General features: G+C 38.9%; 2 protein-coding genes across 3 annotated transcripts; one reads left to right on the top strand and one right to left on the bottom strand.

Annotated features, from left to right (window-relative positions):
- Window positions 1–265: 265 nt before the first annotated feature.
- Window positions 266–9,428, bottom strand: LOC131790705 (T-box transcription factor TBX10-like). The gene is made up of 7 exons (XM_059107956.2): window positions 8,203–9,428; window positions 7,875–8,124; window positions 3,784–4,057; window positions 3,010–3,177; window positions 2,015–2,082; window positions 1,373–1,500; window positions 266–811 (listed from the first exon to the last, which is right to left on the bottom strand). The coding sequence occupies exons 1-7, from the start codon at window positions 8,363–8,365 to the stop codon at window positions 513–515; spliced, it is 1,350 nt and encodes a 449-aa protein (XP_058963939.1). The 5' UTR covers window positions 8,366–9,428; the 3' UTR covers window positions 266–512.
- A 6,881-nt stretch (window positions 9,429–16,309) lies between these two features.
- LOC131790522 (T-box transcription factor TBX10-like) lies at window positions 16,310–27,581 on the top strand. Of its 2 annotated transcripts, none has more exons than XM_059107731.2 (7): window positions 16,310–16,561; window positions 16,851–17,118; window positions 19,755–20,028; window positions 22,871–23,041; window positions 26,057–26,124; window positions 26,999–27,168; window positions 27,278–27,581. In XM_059107731.2, exons 2-7 carry the CDS (start codon window positions 16,859–16,861, stop codon window positions 27,526–27,528), a joined length of 1,194 nt encoding a protein of 397 aa, XP_058963714.1. In that variant the 5' UTR covers window positions 16,310–16,561; window positions 16,851–16,858; the 3' UTR covers window positions 27,529–27,581. The 2 variants fall into 2 exon arrangements, with proteins under 2 accessions (XP_058963714.1, XP_058963712.1); XM_059107729.2 differs by lacking the exon at window positions 16,310–16,561 and adding an exon at window positions 16,576–16,728.
- Window positions 27,582–27,856: the final 275 nt, after the last annotated feature.

The raw sequence follows: 27,856 nt of genomic DNA, 5'->3' as shown, positions 1-27,856 counted from the left end.
GTTCGTGAACGTATTAAATGGAGGCATCGAGTTGCCCTTTTCATTGTAACATTGACAGATGAAACTCAAGTGAGCAACCAGAGGCAAAACTTTCGTTGTACGTACTAAGGACTTCACATGAACAAAACGAATACAAAGAAGACTGGGTCAAAATGAAGAATTAATGAATGAAATAATCTTGACATAAATTTTAAGTTTCATACAATGTATGAACAAAATCTGATTTAAAAAAATGCACTTAAATAATTATTTCCATTCTGTTAAATGGAAGAAAAATGTTTTTATTTAGGAATTTTCTTTTAAATTTTTTCGTCAAGACAAAGAAACGAACTCTGTTTTTGTCTCTTAAGTAATATTCGGACGATGCGAGTTCTAAGCCGGCGTTCTTATACCTCCCAGAGGTCAGTGGAGTTCCAACCAGTGTAATTAAACTTGCCCCCAAGGCTGTCCATAGACTGCTTTTTCAGTTATAAAAAAAAATTCGTGTGAGTCCTCATTTGGTCAGCGTTTTATCATTGACTGGAAATGGTTCCTGGTGGCGATTGATATCCAGGTACATCATTTTGCTGTCCTGAATTGTACCTAAGATACTGTGTGGGATAAGGCATACTACGGTGATCACGTATAGACGGGAAGCCTCGGTACACAGCCGTAGTTGCTCCAGGGGAGGTAGGGTGTGGATGGAATAGCGGTGACGTAATAGTTGGACTCATGATGGGTGTGCAAGCCGGGACCGTAATGGAGGGGACTGTGAGAGAGGGAAGAACACGGTTCATGGGAACCAGAGGTGTGGTCACATTTGACATTGTCCCTGGAATGAAAAGAAAGAAAAATGATTCATCTGGGCCACTAAGAAAGTCTTTTATTCTTTCATCTTTAAAAATTTGGGGTTCTGTGGAGTGAGAGCGCCATTTAAAAGGAGACAATAAATTGTGAAACGTCTTTTACTTTTACATCGTGTAAAATCGCATTCCGTTTTGACAAATTAAAGCTATCCTGGTAGTTGCCAAGTTTATTTTGATTTCTTTGTCATTTTTACCAATAGTTCAGTTTCAAATTGAAGTTCTTAAAGTTAAGGATTGAAAACGCGGGTAGAATTTAACAAAACCATCTTCCTTATTCTATTTAGATGACAGTCCATTCCTACGATAGGGTAATTGAAGAGAATGGATGTTTGGGTTGTGTTTAAAGTTCAGTAAATTTTATGATCTTCATAAGCTTAAAAACTGGCAACATAACTGAGAAAATAATTTTGGAAAAATGAAATTGAAAAAATTTAAAAGACAGCATGGTTAAAATCTCAACAAAACACAGATAACTTTACCATCAGCCCATAGAGCAGTTAAAAACATATAGAAAGATGACTAATAACCTGTTACACTGTCGCCCCCTTCTCGGTTAGAATTACATGACTTCGGAGGGTACACTTCACTTTGAAGTCGAGGCTTCGCTGTAGGCATTACTGATCCTGGCTCTATTTGTTTTATGACTTCCACTACACTGCAGAGAGAAGATGAAATTTGCGTCTCAGTGCCCAATCGTTCAGCTGTCCAAAAAGAGCGCCCGAAGATAAAAGCGGCAAACTTCGCTTATGGCGCTGGTGGGGTTGACTCCATAAACCTGAAGAAATTCTCAAGAAGTAATTCCTTACAAATGAACAGAATTATTCGATAATGCTCTTGAGTCATTTTTACATTCACCTAAAGAAAGAGATTTACTAATGCCACATGAAAGGGCTAGAGGCAAACACAGAAGGGAGAAAAAATGGCGATTCCGTGTCGTGTCTTTATCTGTGTAAGATGTAAATTAAGAAGGCAGAAGAATTGACCACATATGGAATTTATCTGCTTACTCTTGACCTAAACAGAACAGTTTATCTTTTACTGTACACCTTTACAACTTAAATTACGCTCCAACTCCGAAGGACAAACGTAACATCGTGCTTAGGGGGTGTCTCCCTACCTTCTCCACTAGGGAGAAAGGCTGGGAAAAACCAATTGTTTTTAAAACATACCAATCGTCCGGATCACAGTCACGAAATCCTTTAGCAAATGGATTGCTCGCTATCTTTAATTGCGTTATCTGGTTAAGAAAACAGATACGAACTATAATTAGTATGTATATGTACCAAACACCTGTTCAGCACTTTCTCAACGTCGATTCTAATTTTCCGCTTAAATCAAAATATTTCGGCTGCTTTAAACCTTCCAGCATATAAAAAATGCTCCCTCTTTAAGATAGGCAAAAGAGAACAGATGCACTAAGGGTATAAGAATAACGGAGGGTAACAACAAAAACCTCTTGTGGCATAAGACTTAATCTTTTGGCCCTGCTACAATTAAAGTTGAAGGATTGCAAATTAGATGGAGGAAAATATAAATGTATCAATTTTGTTGTCATTTTAAGCGTTTTGCTCTCAAAATAGTCGTAGAAGACACTAGAGAAACGATTCACCGCAGTGAATAATTCTTTATTAGTGCTACGCTTTTTTATCAGTCAGTTAAAGTCAAAATATGGTTTCACTTAGCGCATTAGATCATATCCACATGTATTTTGTGCTATATAAGTAATAAATTATTATTATTATTATTAAGAACAAGAGATTACATATGCCTATGAAGAGAGGAGCGCAGCAGTATTTACGTGGAGCCACGTTTGTTGGTAACTTGAACGGTGTTTTGCTGACAGATTGAAAAAACGTCACATAGTGCCATGAGGTTTCCTTTCATCTCTTATGCGGAGAAGCATTAACAATTAATGATCATCGTCATTATTGGCCTTACAATGTTGTCGACACACGTAGGTTTTGGACTTCGGAACGGACATCAAGATTACAGTAAGGTTTGTGTGAAGTCGATTAAGAAAAGAAATTAATTTTCGACCATCACTGACATTTCCGGTATTTATTAGGGGATAAAAACCACTCCTTGTCCCCAAAGAACATTTCAGGAATGAAAAAGAGGGAATCTTCATCAGTTATCAAGAGAAATAAATTTGTAATCTACTTACCATATGATTCTGGTACGCGGTCACAGCCATGAATTGTGTTTCTGGAAACAAAAATGTTTTAACGTGTTCTGTGCTCGCTCCCAGGGCGCTAATCATGGTACTCTTCTCTTGGTTATCAAGGACGACGTGAAAACGTGGTTGATACTTGTGCATAGAGTTGAGTATAATCTGAAATAACAGAGAGATGTAGAATATCATCTATCACAACCATCGGCATGATCATCAAAAATTAACTACATCATTATGTTTACTATCAACATTATAATCTTGATTTATAATCTTCGTCATCATTATTATTACTATTATCAGTTTTATTATCAAGATTACCATAGTCATTAACATACCAAGAAATGATACCTCTTGCCTCTCCCAGTTTACACAAAAGTCAAAATTGATCAGTGGCGAAGAATAAAACTTTGATTTGAGACATTAGAGTCCAAAGATGATTGTAGGCTTAGTACACAACCAGCATCTCATACAAAATCTTGCTTAAAAAAGACATCCTGAACATTCATGTAACCTTCCTCTAAAAAAATGTCGGTGTTAGGCGCCTGCTTAAGTGATATGTGATACTTTATAGACCCAGAATTTTGAACGAGAAATTATTCCATCTTATAATTATCTTTCCAGAAACGCCGCAATCATGGATATTAAAAGTACAAAGCTACGAATCCGCCGTATTTCCGTCTGTGGCGACCAGCTCTCTTAAACAGTGATTCAAACCTCAAAATTTCGTCAGCAAAACATATACTTATAATGTTCATATCTTCTTACATGTCCATTGTCATCCATCAGATTATTAGTGAGTTTAAGTTTGTCGAACGAAACGACTTGTTTCATCCATTGCTGTCCAGTACAGGGTGAGTCAGGGTGAATGTGTACCCTCCCGGGTACACTGGCGTCTGCTTTGCCTGCCACCAGCCACTTAGAACTGTGGAACGCGTACCGATAGCGTTTATCGTCCACTGGTATGAAGTCCATCATTAGGATGTACTTAGCCGTGGGGTCCAAACCTTGTAAGCGCACTTGGAACGGCGGAAACATGCGCCTGGCAAGGAAAGATGAAAGAGGAGGGGATGATAAGTTTGCAGTTTTAAATTACCTTGGCTGTTTCATGTTCTCTGTCCGAATTGATTCAGTCGCAAAGGTTATCTTGCTGTGCAGGGTGGCCCCCAAATCAAAGTCTTGAAGGAAACATGTCATTGTTTTTTTAAATAAAAGCCTTAAATTAGTTTTCCCATGTTCAAACTTATGACGCAGTATGAAGACGAAGCCCTTGGAACTCTTACTTTCACACTGAGTACTGTCATAGGTTACTATGTAGTCCAAGTTGGTTGAAAGAACTGTCTCAATGATGTTGGCTGTGAATGGACCCTAGTGCTACTATATGTTAGGCTCACTACGCTTAAATTTCATGCCACAAAATCTTTATCAATTGGTTCGAAAACTGTCCAACAGTAACCCGAGATCCACCTATGTGCTATAATATTTCTTTTTCTGTGTCGAACTTCGTAATAATTTAAAGGCGGTGTTTACTGGAGCACAAGACGATTGTTTGAGTATTTCTCCCTCTTGTTGGCACCTAATGCTGAAGTTCCCATTCTACGAAAGGAATGTCTTCTGAGTTGTTCGAGATGAGACAGAACTGAAACGAAACTGGAAAGTCAGACACGCGAGGTTTTAAGTTGATGCGCTCATGCAAAAACAAAAGGTACTGAATCCATCTTGGATTTGGATGACTCGATTTCGTTTCATACACCTGATTTCGGTGTATGATGGAATCCCGCAACTAAGGTGGCCAACCACTTGGCGCTTTGGGAGGTTCTTTTCTGTTATGTAAAGTGTTCGATGACTAAACCAATATTTTCTGTTGGCTCCCTCGACACTTATTGTGTAATCTGCATCTGAGGTTACATTGTAGTAAGGAAAGTAAACAAAAAATGACGACTCTTTTTGTGGAAACACGGGAAGTCTCAGGGAGGTACAAATCAAATTTGTTTTTGTTTTCTTTCCATTCTCGTAACTTGTAATACCATTTCCGCTTTTACCTAAGTAGTCTTAGCCGGTAATTTGTCCGAAGGTGTTGCCAAGTGGGTGCGAGGTGTCTTCTTTTTCGTGAATCGAGCACCAACTTTTCGAACACTACATTTGGGTAGCTGCTACTCCTAAGTTCTTCTCAGAAGTTCTCTTACAGAATATTACAGTCGTGTTTTGAACTGTGAAAGTTCTGCGGCAACTTTACGTAGCAAAATAAGATATAAGCCATTACGGAAGATACAACTTCCCCAAAGACAATACGTGACAGACGAACGTTAAAGAAATGTCTAAAATTTTTCACTAAATTTCCTCGGTAATGACAAAGTAATGTAGCTGTCTGGTTTTTCTTGACCCCTACAGACAAACAAACAAACATAAATATTTTTACCAAAGTTGCAAAAGTGGCGTCATGTTCGCCTTCAGAAAGAGGGATCTTAAACAGATCTTGAATATAATCGCCTCTTCACTTCTAACTCAAAGAATCCATCTTCAATTCCAAACTAGGAAAACTGCATGAGCAACGTTAGTCAGCAAATCAAATATCTCGAATCACCAAATGAAATAGGTCACACCTCAGGACTTGATTTGGCTTAAGATTACTTAAACGTTTGAGCAAAATCAGTGGATTTCCTCTTTGAAATACAAAGACCGAGACACTGACGAGAACATTAATTAATCATGGTCAACTGCCATCTATTTTCAGGCATACTCCACCGGAAAACAACTCTCAGGGTAATCATAGTTGAAAATGCTGACTCACTTGCTCCAAAGAAAATAAAGTGCTGTTCAGGGCAACTAACGAGCGAGGGTACAGTAGTTAATCTATGACAAGATGACGCCCTTGTCAAAGCCAATCTTTAACGATCGAGATTGGTTTTAGCGTGTGCTATGTTTGATTAAGAACGAGAAAGCAGACAACGAGAAAAAAAAAATCTCTGTCAATTCTCATCACATTTTTCCTGGATAACATATTGAGTTTATTTGGAGAAGTTACACGCTAATCACTTCAATTCAAAAGGTTAACTTTCTTCGATGCTGATTTCTCTTGCATTTCTGTAGAATTCCCAACTAAGCTAAAGGTCAATCTATCAACAGCTTTATGCAAAATGAACTTCATTGCAAAAGAAAAAAAAGATGAAATAATGTAACACCGATTCCTCTTCCAAAAAAGTCCGTCTTAGGAAGGGTCCCTACGTCCAAACTCGCCCCCATTTGGTCCTGTATTTGTACGAGCTCTTTCACAGGCCTTATTTATGGCCGAGAGAATTGTGCCTTGAACACGCAGTAGTTCATAATGACCTTAATGAGAAGGGAAGGACCTTAGAAGGAATTCTTAGGCACTCGGTCTTTAGCTGAGGGCTTGTAATTTTTGTTGAAACGTGATATTATCAAACAAGGCGTTTGTTTTTTCCGGCAACTGAAGACCTTAGACGGCCAGTTAAATTGAATTCTTATGATGTTTTCACCCTTTCTAATCAAAGAATGGAAATCTAAAAGGAGAATAGAGGCAACCCCTGTGTGAGTCGAATTCAAGGCCATTATTAGATTACTTTCTTGTGAGTAACCGAGAGTATTTGACTTTCTTTCTCGACAATAACTTAAGTAAACTTTGGTCGCCTTTGCTTTTCCAAAAATTTTGAGCAAATAATTTTTGTACAAACAAACAGTCATTATAGCTTAAGAGATAACTTTTTAAAAAAAGATTTATGTTTATTTGAGTGACTGAAAGTTTGCCAAGAGAACGGGATAAATCTCCTTAGAAGGCAATTAACCACTTTAATTCTTCGACAATAAAACGCCGAAATTGGGGGTCTTTCCGTTTGAAAACCGCAGAAAGGACAGAAAAAGAGAACAGAATTTCCAAACAAGGCGAGACTATATTAACGCGAAAATTTATTAGAGTTTTGACGGGAGTGTGAAAGTTTTCGAAACTTCTGATTTGTGGAGAATGAGAAATAATTGTCAAGCAGGTCTCGTCGATAAATTCTAGTAACAATTAGCCCTGAGGCTAATCTAAAAAGTCTACAACCGATCCATGACAATTGTCTACACAAGGTTTACTTTGCAAGACCCAAATGTAACAGATAATACCGTTGGCATTTAAAGCAAATTGAAGCTAAACTAACAAGGACCTCATTGAAATAGTGCGTAGCACTTTTCCACACTATCAGCTCAAACTTCTGTTCTTCTGTTATTCGTGTAATCTTACGACCTTTAATTAGCTTAGCATTCATGTTACTTCCTGTCCCTCTCGAGATAATAGAGTTTTCTTTTCATTTCGAATTTTGTTGGGAAAAATGTTGGCAGATAATGTGCTTGCTGTTTCAAATGCTGGCCACACGCGTTCGTGGCCTACAAATCGCGTTTGTTCATAGAGAAAACAAAACATGGCAACACAAAAGAATGGATCATAATGGATCGTTGTTGTGATAACCCTGATTAGGAAATCAAAAACATTTTACCCGGCTAATGGCATAAACAGACTCATTCACTGAAAGTAAACGGATTCATGGCAATGTTATTTTTTGGCTTTACTAGCATACACGCCAGTAATGAGTGATTTCCTCTTACGATATCGTCCACCGAGATAACGCCTGACAATTTTCGCACAATTTGCGAATAATTTATGATCGGCCTTTTTTAACCTTCAATCATTGTCAGCATTTAGCGTGGAGATTCTCCAACATATGTTTCGTTGTTTAACGTTTCCATTAGAGCGCATGTTCCCTACTATTCGAAAGGGTCTCATTTCATTTGTAAGGCTCGCCACATTTTGCTCACCAAGACCATTTATTAGGTATTAAAATCGGAAGAACTTAATCTCTAACCTTCCAGCTTTTGTGACAATCATCTCTGTGCCCAAAGCGTAGAAATCGTCCCATAAATTCTTCATCTCTATTTCTACTTTCACGTTTGCTAAAGAACAAGACAGCGGACTGCTTGGAGGGGTAGACGAGGAAGAACATCGTTCGTCGACTCTTCGAAAATCGGACGCCGTTCTTGTCGCGTCGCTGTTAATCGTTGTGGAGTTCTGCCGAAAAGCTACCTTTTTCCCCGTTCCTGCATTACGTAGCCTCTCTAAAACAATGAAGCGAAAAAACCAAGGTGTAAGTAATATCAGTCACCTATGAGGTGCTGAAATATCTTCTCTCTCACCTTCCATATCTTTCGTAAGCTTGAAGGATCCCCAGTTGAACATAATTGGAGATTGTGTCTGTCGGTTGTTGATGTTCATAAACTCAGGGAACTGTGAAGCGTCTATCAAATGTGCAATTGAGAACGCGTTCGCCTTAGGAGACAGCAACCCGGAGAGGTCCATCTAATGATAAACCGGCTGTTGACCGGTTTATAATGTGCAGTCCAAAGGCTACGCGTCTAACGGTGTTTACCACGCGAATTTAGACGCGAAAGATACGCAAACCGTGTGATGAGCCGAGCCTGTGCGCTTGTCTAAAGGCGGAATTTCCAGTATCTTGGGTTTTGCTCTCGAATTATGTCCTGCTGTCATTCATCATAGTCATTACGAAAACAATAACTGTCAACCACGCGGACAAACAGTCGAGTGGATAGTCTGAAGAAGATTGCAGTGGAATTACGAAGACGTGAAAATTTGGGTTTGTTTATAGCGCGATTTGGCCACTAAAGCGCTATTTTCGGATGCGACGAATAAATGAAATCAAGAATCTCCGAGCGGGTCAAGGATGATCTCATGTCCTTTATCCTGTTAAGAACGCAACAGGGCGACCGCATAATCACGCTGTGTAAATTGCCATCATTTGATCCGTGGGCAATGCTATTGTTTTTGCACGTGAGACTTAAGAGCCATAAAACGCAATCTGTTCTTTAGGTGGCATCGCGGCTGTTAAAATTTCACATCATCGGGTAGTATGACCTAACTAACGCTCGAGAGAAGGTCATTAGCCATAGATGGCGAGATAGGAAAGGAGATTTTCACGAGAATAACTCATGATAAGCGACTCCCCTCAGCTGGGCGCAGCGTTCTTGAGGGGAGTGTTTCTGCGCAAACAACCAAATTGCAGGGTGCTAGATGTGTCCTTAATTGACATTGTTAAACAAACTGAAATGACAACAAGCGTACTGGTAAAACAATTACGCCATAATTCTTTGTTATCATTTTCGCTCCTTTTATTAACGAGGTGTCAATCAATTGGGGTGAGTGATTGTTGTTGCTTGGTTTGGCTTCATCGGGCGGTGAATTACAGGATTTCGAAAAGCATCTTTCATCGGCCATATTATCAGGACGAACTGTAAATGAATTCAAGAGAGCGGCTTTGCGTTCGCGCAAGATCAGGAAGTACGAGCGATATTCAAACGAAATAAAAGACAAAAAATGAAGGTGGTTACCCTCCGTGTCTAATGCCTAAGTTACTGAAATTCCATCACATTCACTTAATTCTCTGGCAAAAACCAGATGTCAAGAAAAGAATCGATTTTGCGAATAATCCCACCTTTTTATATCTACTCAGCTTCGATTATTCATTGTTTCAACGAAAGGTGTTCATCCATTTGGATTCAGTATGATCATACATTATTTTTACAAAGCATAAGGTTAGCCTGTTACAGCGATGGAAAAAAATAGTAAGCACTCATGTTGAAAACTTGATATTCGGAGCAAACACAAATGCTATTTTGAACGACCTCAGACATGTCATTTGACCGTCTTGAATTTCGACAAAGAACACACGTTCACGATTTTTTTACTATTTTCTTTAGATGTTAAAACGTGATAGTTACGGGGCAAGTTACTTCAAAGCCCAAACGGGAAAGTATCTCTATTTTTATTTCGAAAGAAACTGTTTCTGTAAAAATAATAGTTGGGACACTGTCGGAAACAAGTGTTATTGTTTTCTCAATTTTCTGTGTGCGCGAGATCAAAGCATTTGTGAGACACGGGGGCGTATTTCTGCTTACCACCAAAACTATTCAGAAATCCGCCCTTAGCGAAGGAGGAAATAGGTGTTTAAAAATGATGTTATATTTAAACTATTCCCAAAAAATTAAAGCGTATTTAACGTGGGATAATCATTCAAGATTATGAAAAGTGTTTCGAGGATTATTTAGTTCGCCCCACCCCGATTAAATCTATGTCCTTCCCCCAAAGGTGCAGTCATTAGCCAGAGTCGCACACTCAACTTCCCCGAGGATTTCATTTAATCTTAAAAGAAAAAAAATATTCAGTGGTGTTTTCTAATTTCATTACTTCCATTGAAGGCCCCAACAATTTTAATAAATAAAAAGGGTTGACCTTACCACTAACTAGTAATATGGGGAACTTCGACCTCTGCAATTGTTTGCCGACGAGAAAGAAATTGGAAGGTGCCCAAGAATAATGATAAACCTACACAAGAGTTACTGAATGGGACCCTTAAGCGTTTCTATTTTTGTTATTGTCATTCCCGGCAGCGACATGCCATGATGTATTTTGGTTTTAACTTGCCGAATATTTTTTTATCTGAAGGTCAAAAAGGCCGCGCAGTGAAACGCCGAATTGCGAACAAACCGCAGCTAACGGCTGTCAAATGAAAAATGACTTGAAAAAGTTCTTTTTTTGTGAGCATAATTAAGAGTGGGTTGAGTTGCGACATCTGTGATTTATTTTTTTCCTTTTTTAACCTTCCCTTTTATCTGGATATTTAGTATGACTTACCGAGGAGGTGACATAATCATTCTCGCCAGCCACGCGCCTTCCCAGACCTCTTGTGGTGCTGGTGCGTGTCTTCTCGATAAATCGGAATTATTATCACGCATGGAATATGACTTGAACTATATCTTTAAAAACGCATTAGATTCAAGGTCGTCATTCAGCATTCAAGGGCATTGTTGACCCTTCAGTACTTTTGAACACACCAGGTGACCCTTGACTCAGAAATCATTCATCGACTCAATCAATTCTCCCGTTCTTAGCCGGGTAAAAAAGTGTTTAAGTCGTAGCAGAAAAATAATACATTTGACTTGAGTCTCGATGTCCTTGCTCAGGATCGTGTACGAGACCATACTTCAGGTATCTGTCAGGTTTAAAACCAATGGAGTCAAGAGAGATGCCGGGACGTAGAAAAAAAATCTGGGTCCCTCGTGAGAGAGTAGTGGAAGTGTGGAGAGGTACTTACTGTGATTTGAAATGATAGAGAATCCCGGATGGCTCAACATAACATTATGACTGACTTCCCTTTTATAAATCTCGCCATTGGAGAAATTTCTAAGTCCGCTTAATTAGTTTGTACAAGAGTCATTCAACTCCAGTATTGCTTGTTGCTCTGAGAAAAAAAGATTCTCTCAAATTAATGAAACAAATCATATTTAAACCACGATGAGAATTAAAAACTGGTTGTAACAATTATCTGCCATTAAAGAAATTGCGAAAAAAGATCTGACGTAGTTTGAACCCGTGTTTCCGAGATCCTTGTTGAGCCCCACTACCAGCTGTGATACGAAGCCTCCTATCGGAGGCAAGGAAATTTTTCGCGGGGTCTTAAAAGAATAATCCAGGAAGTATAATAAGATCGAGGGAATCGTAAAGCAGACTGAAGGGACAGGAAAGCCCGTCCCTTGGTTATCCTTCCTCTTCTTTTCAATTAATTCGATATGTGCTGGCTCAGGTTTTTCGACCGTACTCCAAGAGAGTTTCCAACTATCATTCGGGAATTATGGAAAACTTGGATTAACAACCGGATATGCCAAGATTTTGCGGTCGCAAAGCCGACTGAGTCAAACACACGTACACCGGCTTTTGTCAGCCTTATATTCTGAAAAAACATGAACTTAAATTACAACACAATACCTATTTCAGTGGTTTCGCTTTTTCTACCACTTGGAATCATTGGAGTGGAACGACGAGGGAGATTGGAATATTCCATAATTTGTGAGTCAGACAATTTTGAGTTTTCCCTCTCGCAACTCGTATCATATCTAAATTATTACTCTTGTATTGATTGCCGTCGATCTGAAATGCTTTGCATAGGTTCGAAAAGTCCCATACCTCTTCACATCAAAGAACCCGAGGTCGTTTGCGGCTTTGCGCTTGACCGCCACAAAAAATCTAAGGAATCTAATTTAGATTTTGTCTGGTCAGGATTTGTACAATTGAAGAAATGAGATACCATAGTTTTCTACTCAGGAACAAGAATAGATTTTTTAAGAGCAAGTAATATGCTAGCTGTCATATTGCCAAAACAGCCATTTTTTTACGTTTTTTCTTTCTTTAGAAAGTGTCGTATAGTAATGTCTAGCAACTATCCTCTGAAGTCCTAGCCGCAACTCGTCAAAAATAGGCCAGACAGAGCTCTCCGGAATTTTTTCCTTCAAGACGTTTTCAATTTGTTGTTTTCAATCAAATACATTATTTGCATTGCTGTAAATCTTCCTAATACTGTAATGATCAATCAACCAACCCGTTTTGTTTGAGACAATAATTGTTTTTTTTAATATTTTTTTTGGCCAGACGATTTTAGTGAGATGGAAAAACCATGAAAAATGTCGCGCACAATCCAATTCCATCGTTTTTTTTATGTAATAGCTATCCTCATTTAGAAAATTTCTCAACTTTCAAAGTTGACTCTTGAGATAACAAAATGATGGGCTTCCTAGCCATGATGCTATATCAACAGAAAATGAATTGAAATAATTCCAAAAAAATGATGTGAGTGTATGGAAATTGTGAAGGAAATATCAGCCGCCTAGAGTGAAATCATGTAATTTAATTTAATTCAATTTGAGAATGTAGCCGATTTAAAGTGCAGTATGAGGTGCTATATCGTTATAAGAAGTAGGTTGCCATAGATTGAGTAACGCAAGCATTGCATACCAGTGTAATGGAACGCATTTCGATTGAGTGTCAGGTGGAACCAAAACTGACCAAAGTCATCACAACAGTCAATCATAACGAAGATTAGTATCACAAGGAGTCAATGCGTTTTCAAAGGAAAACAAGCAAACTGCCTGAAGCGCGCGAAAACGTGAGTTATTAAGTCGCAATTGACATTAGTCTTGCATCTGATTGGTCAAGAAGGTAGCGCGAATTCTTTGAGCCAATTACGGAACAATATGAACAAAAACTGATGAATTCCCAGATGACTTTGGACTCTCAGCTGAGAAGTGCTCTGTGATATGGTTTGAGTAAATCAGCTCAATCCGTGGTATTGATTCAAGTAAGCCCTGCTACATACAGCAGGATTAACATACACCTTATATCGACTCTGGCATGCCTCCAATAGGCTTCCTCTCTCTCTCTGTAAGGCCGATTGTCACCTGTTGTCAATCACTTATTGAAATTATCGATCTGGGTTTAGAATTTTATTGCAATTATTTTAATAAACGGAGTTCTGATGTCCTGAGGCGTATACGCATACGAACGGCTCAAGGACAAAGTCGACGATCCCTCAATTTAGAATGAATAGATGTTTGATGTACCACCTCACATTGAGAGATGCCTCAAGGTAAATTCATTTCAAAAGGGGAGATCATCTGCAACATCGAATGTTATTCGTTGTCGTGCTGTTTTCATCAGCTGCGAACTGTAGTCTTTAGACGGAGAAAATGCCTTAGGGATAAAGTGTAGAAGAGGTTGTCTATCGACAAGGCAGAGGTATCTGAAGAAAAAAAATTAAAATAACTCAGATGAATCCTTCTGTGCTGGTGGGCATACCGCAAACAATAAAAAAACAGAAGCGCTTAAAGGACACTGATGCGTCGTTTTTTTTAGTGACAGACTGTTTTTACGTTTTTTCAAATTTTTCATGGCAACTGATATGTTTAAGTTTAGTCAATCAAATGAGCATTAATCTGCATGACGTGCCAGAACTCATGACCTTCTCCAGCTAAGAAAAACATCGGTTGCTTGTGTTGGTCCTTGTGGTGAAATGCCTTTAGCCCTTAGGCTACAAAAAAACCTCTCTTATTTGCTTGCGACGTACTTCCTATGTTAATTCCGCGTGCGTTTAAAATAAAACCCGTGTTATTTGAAGAAGCAATCTTGGTGGCCAACAGAAATAAAAAGTATTCATTTAATCATATTGAGAGAAGAGCATGGGGGCGGTGTTGAAAAGCAAGTTTCGCACGTGTGAAGTTTTGCTACAGATTAGGGACACCCGATCAGCTTCGAAGAGTTTAATGTTAGGCCATAAAACAAGAGCACACTTCATTGTTTTACATTTGAGGTTGGTGTAATCAAGTAAGAAAGAACATGGTGGCCGTAATGCGGTGGGGGGGGGGGGCTAACGAGGGGTGAGACGTCTTCCTCTGAGAAGTAAAACTGTAGCCCAAGCAGCTAGGCAAGGCTTCCGAGTCTCTTTATTATTACTCCTACCTGATACTCACTATGCAATGTATTTTAATTGGCTGGCCTAACGTAGGGATTTTTTTTTTCGCCCCCATAATCCTTAGTGACCCTGTAATGACACCATCGACTGACTCGTCAAACATTTCTTATAAAGTCTTGCTTACTATAAGCACTTTTTTTAAGTTTCAAATCTCTGAGTCAAATCAGAATCTTAAGTTGAAAGTGTACCGTCAACTTTCCAGCTAGTTCACTGCAAATTATCTAAGTTTCTCGAGAAAAAAGAATCACCACGCCCATGACAGCTTGAGAAGTCAAGTACAGGTTCCAGTCCTTTTTGATATTGTCAATATCAGTAAGAATTGTTCGACATCTCAGACAAGAAATTTCATCGCAGTTTTCCACAATCGGTTGGAGGTGAAAGAAAACATATTTCTTTGAGATAGGCACGACCATTCCAGTTCGGTTCACCGATGTTATCCTGACCATTAGAAGTAATGATAATTTAAATCTGGGTAAAAGTCTCTATAGACTCTTATGAGGCAACAGGCGTCGCAGGTGCAACTGATCAAAACATACTAGAGATTGGTTTACACGAAGTTCTCTCATTCTGGGCAGCTAATACAGAGGGAGAAATAATATTCACCCTTACAACCTTGTTTATGTCATGAGGGCATGCCAGACAGTCTACGACTGCAAATTGATCTATCTAAAAGGTCGTTCCATGTCTGAGAGTCTTATCAACAATATCTCTGTAAGAAATAGGTAAAATGCTTTTTCTTTTAAACTATTATGATGATATGTTGAAAATATTAAATTTCTCCAGTGCTCCGGTCTCAAATGAAGGTTACAACACTGCCTTTAAAAAATCATAAATCACTTGTAATCCACTTGGCATAAGGTTCAACATCGGCCCATCCGTTTACAATAGAAACCTGAGAAAAAAGTTTATTGCCGTTTCTCTAGCGTTCCTCCTTTGAAAATGGCTAATCTTTCCAAAATTTATTTAATCACATCGACAACGAACTTTTAGCCTAAAAATTGGGACAGGCAACATTTCACACGCGCGTCTGCCCCGCGCGCACGTATGTGTTTGGTAGCTTAAATACACATAAGTGTAATAGAAAGCGATAGCCGATGCTCAGATTAAACAAGTTAATTCCTCGGTCCATCTCGATCATACCTCTTATCATTGTAAGTATAACGTTGTTGAGATTTCACTGATATTTCTGCTGACAGATTTATATAATGTCGTGCTTAAAGCGCCAATGTTCCTTGCTAGGGGTCAAAACGACTCCCGGGCTGCGATGAACGATGATCGTTTTTTTGTTCTAAATATACATCGATGTATTAATTTATCGTATAACATTTGGTTTCCTCGTTTTCCGTCTTGAAAATCATTTGTTTTCTTTGCAAAGACGTGTTATTTGAGTCGAGCAAATTTTCATGCGAATTACCTTTTGTATTTCTTCAAACTGAAAAACATTTGGAAAAATTTCTGTGTTTCGTGTTCCTGGGAGGAAACAACAGACATTGCCTTGACGTTCCATAAATGTTTCATCCAATGTTGGGTACACGGGTTTTTTTTGAACAACAGAAAAACAACAACAGTAAAACAAATGCATACTTGAAAACTAACGGATTACCGCGTATTTTGTCGAGTTAAGTGCGATAATGTCGTTGTGGAAAACGGATTTCATCTACAGGGACTCATTTACACCTGGTTTAGAACAAGTTGACTGACAGAACGCGGCTGATTAAGACAGCATCTGCACCTAGTGAGCCAACCATGATGAGGTTGTGACCTCAGGCAATATAAGAGTGACTTTTAATAAAGAAAATACATTAACAACTTTTCGTTCATCAATCCACTCCAAAATCCAAACCAAATGTCTTCGAAGAACAACCTAAGATCCATTGATATGTAACTGAAGCACTATTCTGAGATAAGTGTACGGTTCGGTGCGGCGTGCATACTCGGAGGGTCGACTGGCTGTGTTCGAATCGTCAATCTAGAGCCTGAAAAATTCTATCCGCCACCACTGACAATATGCTGTCAATTAACTAATTAATGGTCAAGGGATATCTTCCAGCCGCTTGACAAGGATTTTTAACAACACGCATGATTGGGTCATCCAGGCACAACGACATCAGTACAGACCGAATCACCAGACGACGTGAATCAGCCATCAGTTATAAGCAGCCAACTCGACCTTTTATCAGGTATTAGCTTCATGTTATGGACAGTTCGGGATTTCTGTCTCCTAAGGCGAACGCTTTCTCCATTGCACACCTGATCGACCGAGCACAGCTCGCAGACCTTGCGTTTTTGCGCGGCCAGAATCCTAACTACAACTGGAACTCGCAAGTTCTACTGAAAGATATGGAAGGTACAACCATAATGCGCGCGCGCGCTATCAATCAAATTCGAGTCCGGATAGATTTTGGCACTACCTTCCCTGCGGTTTTCCTGGGAGTTGATGAGTGTCTGAGCTTATAATTTGTTTTGCAGAGCGCCTGATGAACGTAGGAACGGGTAAGAGAGCACCAGCCAGAAGAGTCAACCAACATATGATGCCAGAGGACTCTGACGAAGAAAGCGATGCGGGACACTCCCCAGTATCAAACTCCCCGCCACCTCAATCTTCCTGCTCTCAAGCTGTGGCATCTAGGCCATTATGCAGCGGACTGATCAACGCTCGAGTAGACTTGGAAATGAAGAGTTTATGGGAAGAATTTCACGGGCTCGGCACAGAGATGATAGTGACGAAGGCGGGAAGGTAACCAATCACGAATTTATTTACATTATCCGTTTTGGGGGCATTTAGGCCCTCTGGTTCCACTTCAATTTTAGACTTATCAAGGTTTAATCCAGGGTGAAGTAAACGAGCTCTCGTTTTGTTATCTCAAGATTCTTTAGAGATGCAGTGGTTTTTTCGTATCAGATTTCAAATAATGGTTTCCGTGATTTCAAGGGGAGAATCGATTCTCTTTAGGTTTCAAGCGAGACCGACCCAAGATCTGTAGTTACATCTCAGACATGAACACTGAATGAAATGAGAGTCTAAAAGTCAATTTAAGAAGCGTGCGCTTAAAACCTCCTTTTAATTGGACTGGAAAGATAGACAATGCTTTTGAAGTCCCGGTTTACACTGCTCGATCCTCGGCCATCTTTCATCAGAAATGAGGTTTCGTTAATAAGACACGAGTAGGTTGTCCATTGTCGCGTTATTTCTTTAACAAGCGATGGTGTAAAACAGCCGTGAAAGATTTATTATGTGGAAAGAAACCTTATTGTAATTACACGAATTGAAACACCGGACGGAATAGACCATAAGTTGCTCGTTGATGGATGTCGCTGGTAAATTAACCGAAAACAATACAGCAATAAAAACACTGGCAATAAAAACGTAGGTGAAAATGGGATATGGATTATCAATCGGAAACATACGTGTCAGGGAGTTTTCACATTCTTTATATACAAGTAACCATGAAGCAAGACTTAGTAAAACTCGAAGTGGTGATAAGTCCAAAAGAGTTGTGTTCTCTCCTTTTAAGATTTCACGATTCACGATTCATGTCCGGACAAGAGACAATTTTACAATGCTTCCTATAAGACGAAGGCTTGTGCGTTCTTGCTGAATTAAATTAGCCATTTCTACAGGATTGTTCGAAGTACATCTGACCTCTGGTATTTGCAGATCATTAGAAATTCAATATACTGTACTATATTTGGTCAAAAACTGGTAAGGATTCGTAGCAGCGGGAGAGTTTCTGCAGAAGGAAACCAGAGTGATTTTGACTGAAAACAACCATGGAAGTGATTTGAGAAAGAATCCCTAATATCCTACGTGTTAATACATATTTCTAGTTCCACCGGTCAAGTTTCTGTATCATTTGAAGGGTGTGACGTCAGGGATAATTAAGTTACCTTTGAAAAGTTATCTCTCAAAACTTTGAAATATAAAGCCAGAGAATGCAAACTAGTGGTTTTCTTTTTTGTATCAGCAATACACTCATCGAACCTTATTAAAAAGAATTTTCATTCTTTGCAACAAACAACATTTCCTCTGAAGTCGTTTACACTACTGGTGCGATTGGAATAATAAGTTCCGGAAAACCTCACGTGTAGAACTGAAGATGTGGTTTTTTTTCATTTTAATGTTAAAACCTTCCTCATGAATTGTATAGCATTTAACACTACTGCATTGTCTGGAAAATCCATCAGTAACACGTGTGAGTCAGCCAAAGATTTTTACCTTCTGCTTTTCATTGCTTCGCTCTTGATGAATTTGATTGAAAATGACAATCGAATAATCATTGAAGGTCAGGGAAGGTCTTCCTCCTGAAAAAAACTGTCATGGCAGAATTGAGACTTAATCTGTCCTGGAGGATGAGTGAATCATAAAATCCAATTATCATAATTGGACAATGGTGGCATTCTGTAAATTACAATCTATGAATTGTTTTTAATTCTAAAATTTAATTAAAAGTTTCCCTCTTCAAACCTTTGCCATTGTAGCCAAGAGTATAACGTGTACAATTGAATATTAAGTAGTCGTTTCTCGCTTATGAGAGGGCTAATATATAAGCAAGAGTAAAATCCGTAGTGATCAGTCACTTTTAATTCTTCTGCTCAAAAAAAGGGTCCAACTGACTATAAAAGACACGGAAAAGATGCTGAGAGAGACATCCATCAATAGAGCTTTCCCTCGATCTCTCATGAATTCACTTATTGCGGCTCATATCTTTACCCATTCGAGCGCGTTTTGACTATGTGTCCTTGAACGAAACTAAAGTGATTTCATTAGCCAATCAAAAAAAAGAAAAAGAAAATGCTAGAAGGAGCCTGCGAGAATCCCAGGAAAAACAAACAAACTGTTTGAACCGCGTTAAACTGGCGCGAGTGATTGAGTCGTGATGGTTTCAGTTTGCTTATTTTCTTAACAATTCAGTAGTGAAGTAAGGCGAAACCAAAGCGAATTTCGGGTTCCTCTCTATACTTGATTAAACTTGCTCATGTACCTCATGTACAGAATATAAATCTCACACCAGTGTCTTGCTCGTTACGATTGAATTAAGGGTTTTTTTCCCCTGAACGTCGTTGGTTTTTGTCCATAAGACAAAACTACTGTCATGGTTTCTATCAAACTTAAATCCTTCCCCATGTTGCGAAATCGACTCCAACGATTTTTGCATAGCTACCTTAAACTTGAGGCTTCCACGAGTAGTTGTCAAGTTACCTCTTTAGTATATTCATTACATAACACTCATATCGCCCAATTCTCGTTACTAATCAAAGAGGTAATGAATAGCTGTTAAAAGGAAGAGTTATCGATCATATTTTGAGAGTTTAAAGGTTAAAACTAAGTGAAAGTTCTTGCTGCAATTTTGCAATACCTCTGGTCTTTTTCAGACGCATGTTTCCAACATTTCAAGTGCGCCTTCAAGGTCTGGACCCGTCGGCTAAGTACATCCTAATGATGGACTTCATACCAGTCGACGATAAACGTTATCGGTACGCTTTTCACAGTTCCAAGTGGCTGGTGGCAGGCAAAGCAGACGCCAGTGTACCCGGGAGAGTACACATTCACCCTGACTCACCCTGCACTGGACAGCAATGGATGAAACAGATCGTGTCTTTTGACAAACTTAAACTCACCAACAACCTTATGGATGACAACGGGCATGTAAGTCCTAAGACACTGTCTATATCTATAGAGTTGAGCTCATCGATCAACTCTAAATGATCACCTTTATTGAGAATATTTAAACTGCATTTATGTTTAGAAGTTCCTTAACTGGTTTTGAACCCGCTTTCCTGTTTCGCTGAAGATATCTTTGTACAAGTTCTTTGCCCAAAGAGTCTGAAAATACACAAAGGCGCAAGTTGTTGTCGCTAGATTTCGGTTTCTGATTGGTAAGGACAATCTCTTCAAGCAAAAATTTCGGCATGCTCAAAGGTCGAGAGTGCGTCACTGTCATAAAAACTTCAGAGTCGAAATTTTATGCAGAAAGTTGAAATCAAACACGCATTATTGCGAGTAATCAAATCATTCCTCATACAATTCAGAGTGAATGATGAAGAGAAATTTGCACCAGCCCGTAATAAAGGAACTTGCGCCTATTTATTCTACCATATTGCTCTCGAAAAAATTTGACTATTTTTTCATAAACGCAGCTTTTGCATAACTGTGTCACTTGACCTTGTCAGTCATCAAAAATGGTTGTGGTACGAAATCGATATCAAAAATGGACAGTGCGTGATGAAATTCATGTATACGCCGTGGCTGAAATTAGCTTCATCCCTGTCAGCAGAGTCTGACGACACAAGCTGACTGTGTATGACGCAAATCTAGTTTTCTGATGATATTTTAAGGCAATCAGTGATAAAGAAAACAGATTGATTTAACAGGCGACGCAGGATTTTCGACATCTAAAGCCACCTTGAAGGCGGCCAGGAATATTTTCCACCTGATCCTAAACGTTTTTGCGTCTAAGATTTCAGGAAACGCTTTATTTTTTGTACGCATTAGGTTAACTACATTAATCGTTATGTTTAATTCAATTTTGTAATCTTGTAGAGCTGCTCTGAGTGCCAACAGACTTTATCTCGTGATTTTAACTGCTCTCTGACATTTCATTATGACGGCGAATTTTTGTTGAAGCAAGCACAAGAGGGGGTGAAAACTGCAAATGCAGCCGACAAATTTCATTTTGCAGCCTTTAAAACTTCGTGCACGCGGCTAACACCTGTCTTCATGATTAGCAAAAGTAGTTTTCATCAGTTAAGTGGGTTAACCGTGCAAAGTCCTTGCCTAGACCATTATCTATCATCTCACTTACAGAGCGATGAATGAGTTTTTTTAGCGAAAATTTGGGATGATTTGGCTGTCGAAAGATCTTATTTTTCAAAGCGTAAACCGCTTTTACGGTGCGTGTGGACATGTGATTCTCACTTTCACTGCACCTAGTTCCGTCTTCCTTACAATCAAGTGCAGTAATCCAGGATTATGTCTCCCAAGTAGAACTCAATAATCAAAATGCAATGTTTTAAAATCACATTGGCAAATGATCATAATATTGGCTTTTTCACCTTATTTGGCTGTTTTTGCGGAAGGCGGGAGGTGCGGTGTCAAAACATTCCTATTTCAAGTGAAGGGTGTACATACCGGATATTGCTTAAATATGTTCCATACAAATTTGGCTTAAGTGGCCCGATTCGATGTTAATCTTTCCCTTTCCAATTTTCTTCACAAAATTTGCCCTATTTAAAAAAAAAAATAAGACGCTTGCGATTTTAATCATACGGACTCGACTTGGAAATCTTGGGCTGCAGACAAATGACATGCTAAGGATCTGGTTTTGTCATTGCCAACTTCTCCAAGGGGAGGAGATTTTAATCAAAACATGGTACACGTACTGTTTGTGTACATCTAGGGGTCCTTTTGGACATGACGATAAAAACGTTCAAAAAAGTTTTAGCAGAGTTCGAACATTTCAATCGTTGGCGATGTACTGGTAAAATGGATACCAAACGTTCAGTTACCCGTAAACACATTTGTTTAATTTGTTTATTAGGGATAATCCAATTTGTTTTTCCGAAAAATTCTCTAGAATTAAACTGACTCCTTATGGGGGATTTAGAGTGAGCGGTTAAAGTTCCCAGAATAGAAACGGAAATTAGAACACTTTTGAAACTACCATCAAAGAACCTCCCTGGGTGATACTCCCGCGGCCTCCAGCTCTAGAAAACGACCGAGGAACATCACGGCGACCACCCTCTTTACCCTTTCGCTCCCAAGATCCCAACATCAATTCTCCACACTTTTTTACTTATATTCCATATAATTTAAGTTATGAGAATTTGATGCTAAATCAAACAACATCCTTCTGTTGATGTTTTCTCTCTTTTCTTGTTCCCGTCACCTTTTTGGTTGATATTTCGTTGATCTTGTGAGGAGAAATTCGTTATTAATCACTATTGGGAGAGAAAGGGTTAAGGTTTCCTCTTCTCGATACATTTACAGAATTGAGTGCCTGTCTTAACCAAAGGTAGTTTTAATTACTTTATTGATCGTAATAACGCTTTCAAATTTCAAAACTATGCTTTTGGAGCCCAGTTTCGGTTCTGTTTTGCCTTACTTGAACTCGGACGTTTTAACTCCTTGGCCAATTACCTCAAAAACAAAGTTAAAAAATGAACAATAACTGAATGAAATTCAGTTGCTCGTGCAAATCAGTTTCCCATTATTATATCTTGTTCGATACTTCCCAAGCAGCTTGACACTTGCCGTGTGTTTTGCCAGGCTTTCTTTATCAGGTTGCATGTTCTTGGGCGTTGTCTTCTATTCAATCTCGTTCCTGGGGTCCGTTTTCTCGCATTTGAAGGGAAAGAAACCGTGCACTTGCCACAAGCTGCACGCTTGCCCGCGCTTAACGCAGGAAATGTGTGGTTCCGCGTCCGGTGCCAAGAGCCCCTGCTTTCAAGTAGAATTCTGACCAGTCTGTTATGTACGGTTCATCTCGCAGATCATCCTTAACTCAATGCACAAGTACCAGCCAAGATTTCACGTGATTCTTGACGAATCGGAGAAAGGAAATTCCAGGGCGAGTCTCCATGAAACCAACAAGGATCATCTACGAACGTTCATCTTCCCTGAGACACAGTTCATGGCCGTCACAGCTTATCAGAATCACATGGTAAGTTTTTTTCTGTTTTGCTAAATCGTACGGGGCGTCAGACCATATTCCACGCCAACTATGTTTAAGGGACGTTTAGTGGCTGTACATGGTGATTTGTAGTTCTGTAGTTTATCTGAGTTGTTCAAAGCTCAAGAAACATCAATCCAGGATTATACTCTATGGTCACATACAGTTTTTCCATGTGCTTAACCTGGGACAGGTGCTGATCGGGTCTCGATCAAAACAACTCTAGAACATGCCTCTGGCAACCTTTTTCTTCCTCATTTGTTTTCCTCGCAGAGTAAACAACTTATATCAGCTGCAGCACTAAACCTTTAATTCCGTGGTCAGAGACTATCGCTATGTCATGTATGTTTGGCAAAAATGCATTTTGACGTTTGGCATTCAGAGTTTTGTTTCAGCAACATTTTTTTTTTATTTCAATCGACCAGAATTTTTTTCAGTGGCCTTCAAACCTTTTATCGCGTTCTTTTCGCTTTTGCTGGCATACTTTACGTTCTGATGAAAATGTTCAAATAGATTAGTCTTTTTTTAACTCTTACATCTCTGTAATTCATTACTTAATCAACATAACTTTTATGGAGAGAAGTCGGTCAGAACAAGTTTTGAAATGGCGAGAGCGGGTAGTCTAGGATATTTAAGTGATAGACTTCATCGTGTTTGTCCAGTGTTAAAATTTCAACTTAGCCTCATATTTCAGATCATCAATTTGCTAGATTTCCATTGTAATGTTGCAATCGTTTTATGATAGGTCTATGGTGCAAACTGTTATGGGGCAGTTTTGACAAGTCATAATCTTGAGCAATTTAGATTTGGCTTTTAAGTAACAAAAATTAAGGAAATTTGAAGAATCCATCGCGACTTTACATTAGTCTTGAGCAATCTTCACTCAATCACCCCAACTTACTAAAGGAACTGATCATAAAAACACGAAACGTAGACACGGATTTTCCTAAATTCAAACAATAGGTTGAGAACAGATTTTTGCTTTTAGCTACATAAGGTGTCTTCCGATCCTCTTAAAGAACTTTGATCCTCAGAGAAACACAATCTCTTGACCTTTTGTGTAAATCTAAACAAACGTGTTTTTTTCATGTATTTCAATTAAAACCCACCACAACCAGAAGTATTCTATTGAAATAATCGGATTTCAAGAGGATTTTGTCATATTGGATTAGCACCGCAACATAATTAAGTTGTCCTATTTATCGCCTGAAGGCACAAATCTCACTGTGAGAACATCAGCTGGTGATGTCAAAAGACTATCACTCATGTTGTAATCCTTGAATAGTGCCGACTGCTGTGACAAGTTTACAGCGCAATTACATTCCTTCAAAACATATAACAAGCTAAGTCATTTGCCACATAGGAAAGTTCTTCTCTAGTCTCAATTTGGCTTGGACTGTAGTTTGCTTTTAAAACTTACACTCGTTTAGCTTCGAATTGGTTCTCTTCCATTGTCTATGCTATCTTCGACAAAAGTGTCGTAATCCTTCGCTTGATATTGAGCATTGCAAAGAGAGAAACTTTCCCGGCCAGTTTATCCCAAACATCTTTCCCCTGTTATTCTGAAAGTGGCCACAATACGATATTAGAAAGAGATTGGTCGATATCTCCAAGTACAATATGAATGGACAAAACAGAAAGCGGTCTTTTTTTTCTGTAATTCTATCTCAATTTAACATTCCCCAGCCATTTCTATACAATTGACCTTAAAAAGAAAAAACACACATTGTTTGGCTGTTACGTGAGGGGACAACATACCAAACATGGCTCTGTCCACAACACCCTTTAACAGCTCTTAACCACAGCCTGATTAGATTATATACTATCACAACCCTTTATCGGAGTAATGCTTCTTAATTTCGCAAAGTTTGAGTACCTACTTTTGACTTAAGTATAAGCTAGTGAGTCATAAAGATATCAACATTAATAATCCTCTAGGACTAGTAAAACCATTACTGAGACTAGGAAAAGGTCAATGTCCCTTCGGCTGATAGGCATAGGTTATCCAATACGTACTTAACTTGGCGCAAGACACGTCTATTGATTAAAAAGCGGTATTTTAATTGATGATGAGGTTATAAAAACACATTCGGTTTTTCTATTGCATTCCGAGAGCCTGTGGCTGATTTCAGACATAAACCATGCTCACAGATTAGTTTTTAGGGAGAAGTGACCGACGCGAATGCGTTTTGAACAAGAATAGTTCACACGAAAAGGACGGGTCTTGGCCATGTTTTTTTTTTTTTTTTTAAGTGGAAAACTCTTGGAATCAAAACAGTTTCAATGTTAAAAATTCATGATTTTGAGCCTCTTTTTCATACTAAGTCGCAACACTCATAATTATTCCTTCATCGGGCTTTTGACTAGTACAAAGTCTTTTTGGCAACTATTTTTTGCTGTCAAATTTTCTAGGTAAGATTTGAGGAGTAAGAGACACTCCTTGATTAGCAAACTGAGGCAGTTTAATCAATTTACGAAGTAATGCCTTTGATTATGTGACTGACTATAAAGGCCAATTATTTGCAGGAACTCTAAATAATTACTTGTCTTACTGGTTGAATTGAGAACACAAAGCTGCTTAGCACGTTTTCATGCACAAATGCAACAGCAAAAAAGGAATTGTTGTACACAAAAGCAAAGAAAACTTGCCGGTCAAGAACATTTTTTTTCTGGACGATCTGTTGGACAAGAATAACCCTAGAACTTCTTAAATTTCTTTGACAATGCTCCTTGACGGGTCATCTATTCACGAAAATTTATTCCTTTTGTTTATTCTTGCTCAAGAAGTGGCAGCTATAATCAGTGCTATCTATGCTACCAAGAAAAACTCTATGAGTTAAATGTTTTCAGGGAGACCTCACTACAGCACAAATGCTCCTCAAATCTTGAGAAAATTGTAACTTTAATTAAGCAAGCTTCTACTTTGTACCCTCAGGCAGTTAACCCTTCCGGAGCATATAGTAAATCTTAATAATACTTAACATGCCTTCGACTTTTTCGATTCAGATAACACAGCTGAAGATCGCCAGCAATCCATTTGCCAAAGGGTTCCGAGATTGTGACCCGGATGACTGGTGAGCACTTTCATGAATTTTTCTCATAAGTTTTGTCAGATTTCTGAAAACGTTTTTGTTTCCTTGAGACTTTGAATTCACTATTTTCAGGACACCATTTTATGCTGGGCTAAACATTCTAAAAGCGAAATTGAAAAAAAAATTTACCGGGTCATTGTGCCTCTTTGAATCTCGTGTGACGAAACTCTTAATTACATTTAAAATAGTCCACTTAAATAACTGCAATGTTCTTTCTGAATGTCGAAAGTAATCCATGATTGCATCGGTTTTGCTTTGGTACGCTACCGGGATCAATATCGGTATCTGGGCAACTGCCCACCTACCCCTCCCCTAACTCAGCAACAGTCAATTGACAACAAGTTAAGGTTAATGATGGGTTAGGGGAGGGGTAGGTGGGCAGTTGCCCAGATACTGATATTGATCCCGTTACCGCCATTATCTCAACTAATCAAACGCAAAACTAAAAGCAATCGTTACTTATCACTAGCCATGCATCAACATCTGCATCTCCAGCGCTTCAAGACTCCTAGGGAATTTATTTATGAACATGTAAACTAGTTTTACTGTAAATTTAGAATTAACTTAACGATTTAGTCCTATTACAAATTAGGTTAGAGTGTTCCTAAATCCAACTGGATTTTATTATTGTAAATATAGATTTTAGATTAAACTTATACCTCCTAGTATAGTTTTAACTGTTTTAGGAACACCTCTCATAAAGATTAAAGATTAAAGTGATATCAACCTGGTTCTGATCGGCTGTTTTGTGGCAATTACAAGTGTACTATTATCACAGTAAATTCACGAATTGAGCTGCAGATAATCACTTAGAGAAAATTATTCCAATATAATCTTTTTTCATACTAAAATGCAGTGTTATGGAAGTCATGAAACAACTTGACCAGGGAGAAATCTCTGCGACCGCTCGTGCCAGGTTACATGGGGACATGGTATCTCAAAGAAATGAACCTCAAGTACCTCGGCCTCAGGCTCCCCGGCCAGTGCCTCCTGTCAGCGCTGTAAATCCAGCCTTCACCTATCCAGGTGAGATAAGGTTTAAATTTGTTGGCTTAAATTAGCTGTCCAGGGTTGAGTCTGTGCCGTAGTCTTATCAGAGATTAAACTATGGTAATCCACACTTCGTTTGTCTTAGGTCCGTATGAAAATAGAGGAACTCCGCTGACGCACATACCCAGAAATCTCCCGAACTCTTCGCCTCCCGGAGGATATCTACCTATGATGCCTCAAATGATGGGCCACGTGGGCCCTAACCCGATGTCGCCGACTTCTCCGACGAGCCCTGGATATGGCCAGCGCACATATCAATCATTACGCATGCACAGGACAATGCCATATCCCACAAGGCAAAGCAGGTCTTCTTCAAGCGATGAAAGTTGCCCATAGAAACACACCTGAAGTTTAATACATTGAATTAAAGCCGAATCTCACGAAAAGAATTTGCAGTTATAATGACATTTTCTTTAACGAATGTAAAAGGCTAAAAGGTGATGCTTGTACATAAACAAAGACAATTGAAATATACGGCATATTGCATCTTTTTTCAAACAATAACTTGCCTTTTTTGTTTCCTCAATTCAAAGAAGAAAAGAACAGAGACCACCATACTCGTTTATTTGGAAATGACAATTTGTTTCGCTATTGTCTTAAGTTCTCGTCCAAATCAAGCGGTGTAATTATGTGCAGTAGAGATTCACATCTTGTGATCATGTTT

The sequence above is a fragment of the Pocillopora verrucosa genome, chromosome 2 (genome assembly GCF_036669915.1).
Source record: "Pocillopora verrucosa isolate sample1 chromosome 2, ASM3666991v2, whole genome shotgun sequence".
NCBI classification, from domain to species: domain Eukaryota; kingdom Metazoa; phylum Cnidaria; class Anthozoa; order Scleractinia; family Pocilloporidae; genus Pocillopora; species Pocillopora verrucosa.
The sequence above is the reverse complement of the archived record's forward strand: the minus strand, read 5'-3'. Positions and strand labels throughout refer to the sequence as shown.

Coding starts and splice junctions, on each gene's coding strand:
- LOC131790522 (XM_059107729.2), top strand. CDS start 16,578: ATGGACAGTTCGGGATTTCTGTCTCCTAAGGCGAACGCTTTCTCCATT. Junction 17,119..19,754: donor ATAGTGACGAAGGCGGGAAG/GTAACCAATCAC, acceptor GGTCTTTTTCAG/ACGCATGTTTCCAACATTTC. Junction 26,125..26,998: donor GATTGTGACCCGGATGACTG/GTGAGCACTTTC, acceptor ACTAAAATGCAG/TGTTATGGAAGTCATGAAAC.
- LOC131790705 (XM_059107956.2), bottom strand. CDS start 8,365: ATGGACCTCTCCGGGTTGCTGTCTCCTAAGGCGAACGCGTTCTCAATT. Junction 3,178..3,783: donor TGATGGATGACAATGGACAT/GTAAGAAGATAT, acceptor CTGTTATTTCAG/ATTATACTCAACTCTATGCA. Junction 1,501..2,014: donor GACTGTGATCCGGACGATTG/GTATGTTTTAAA, acceptor TTCTCTCTGCAG/TGTAGTGGAAGTCATAAAAC.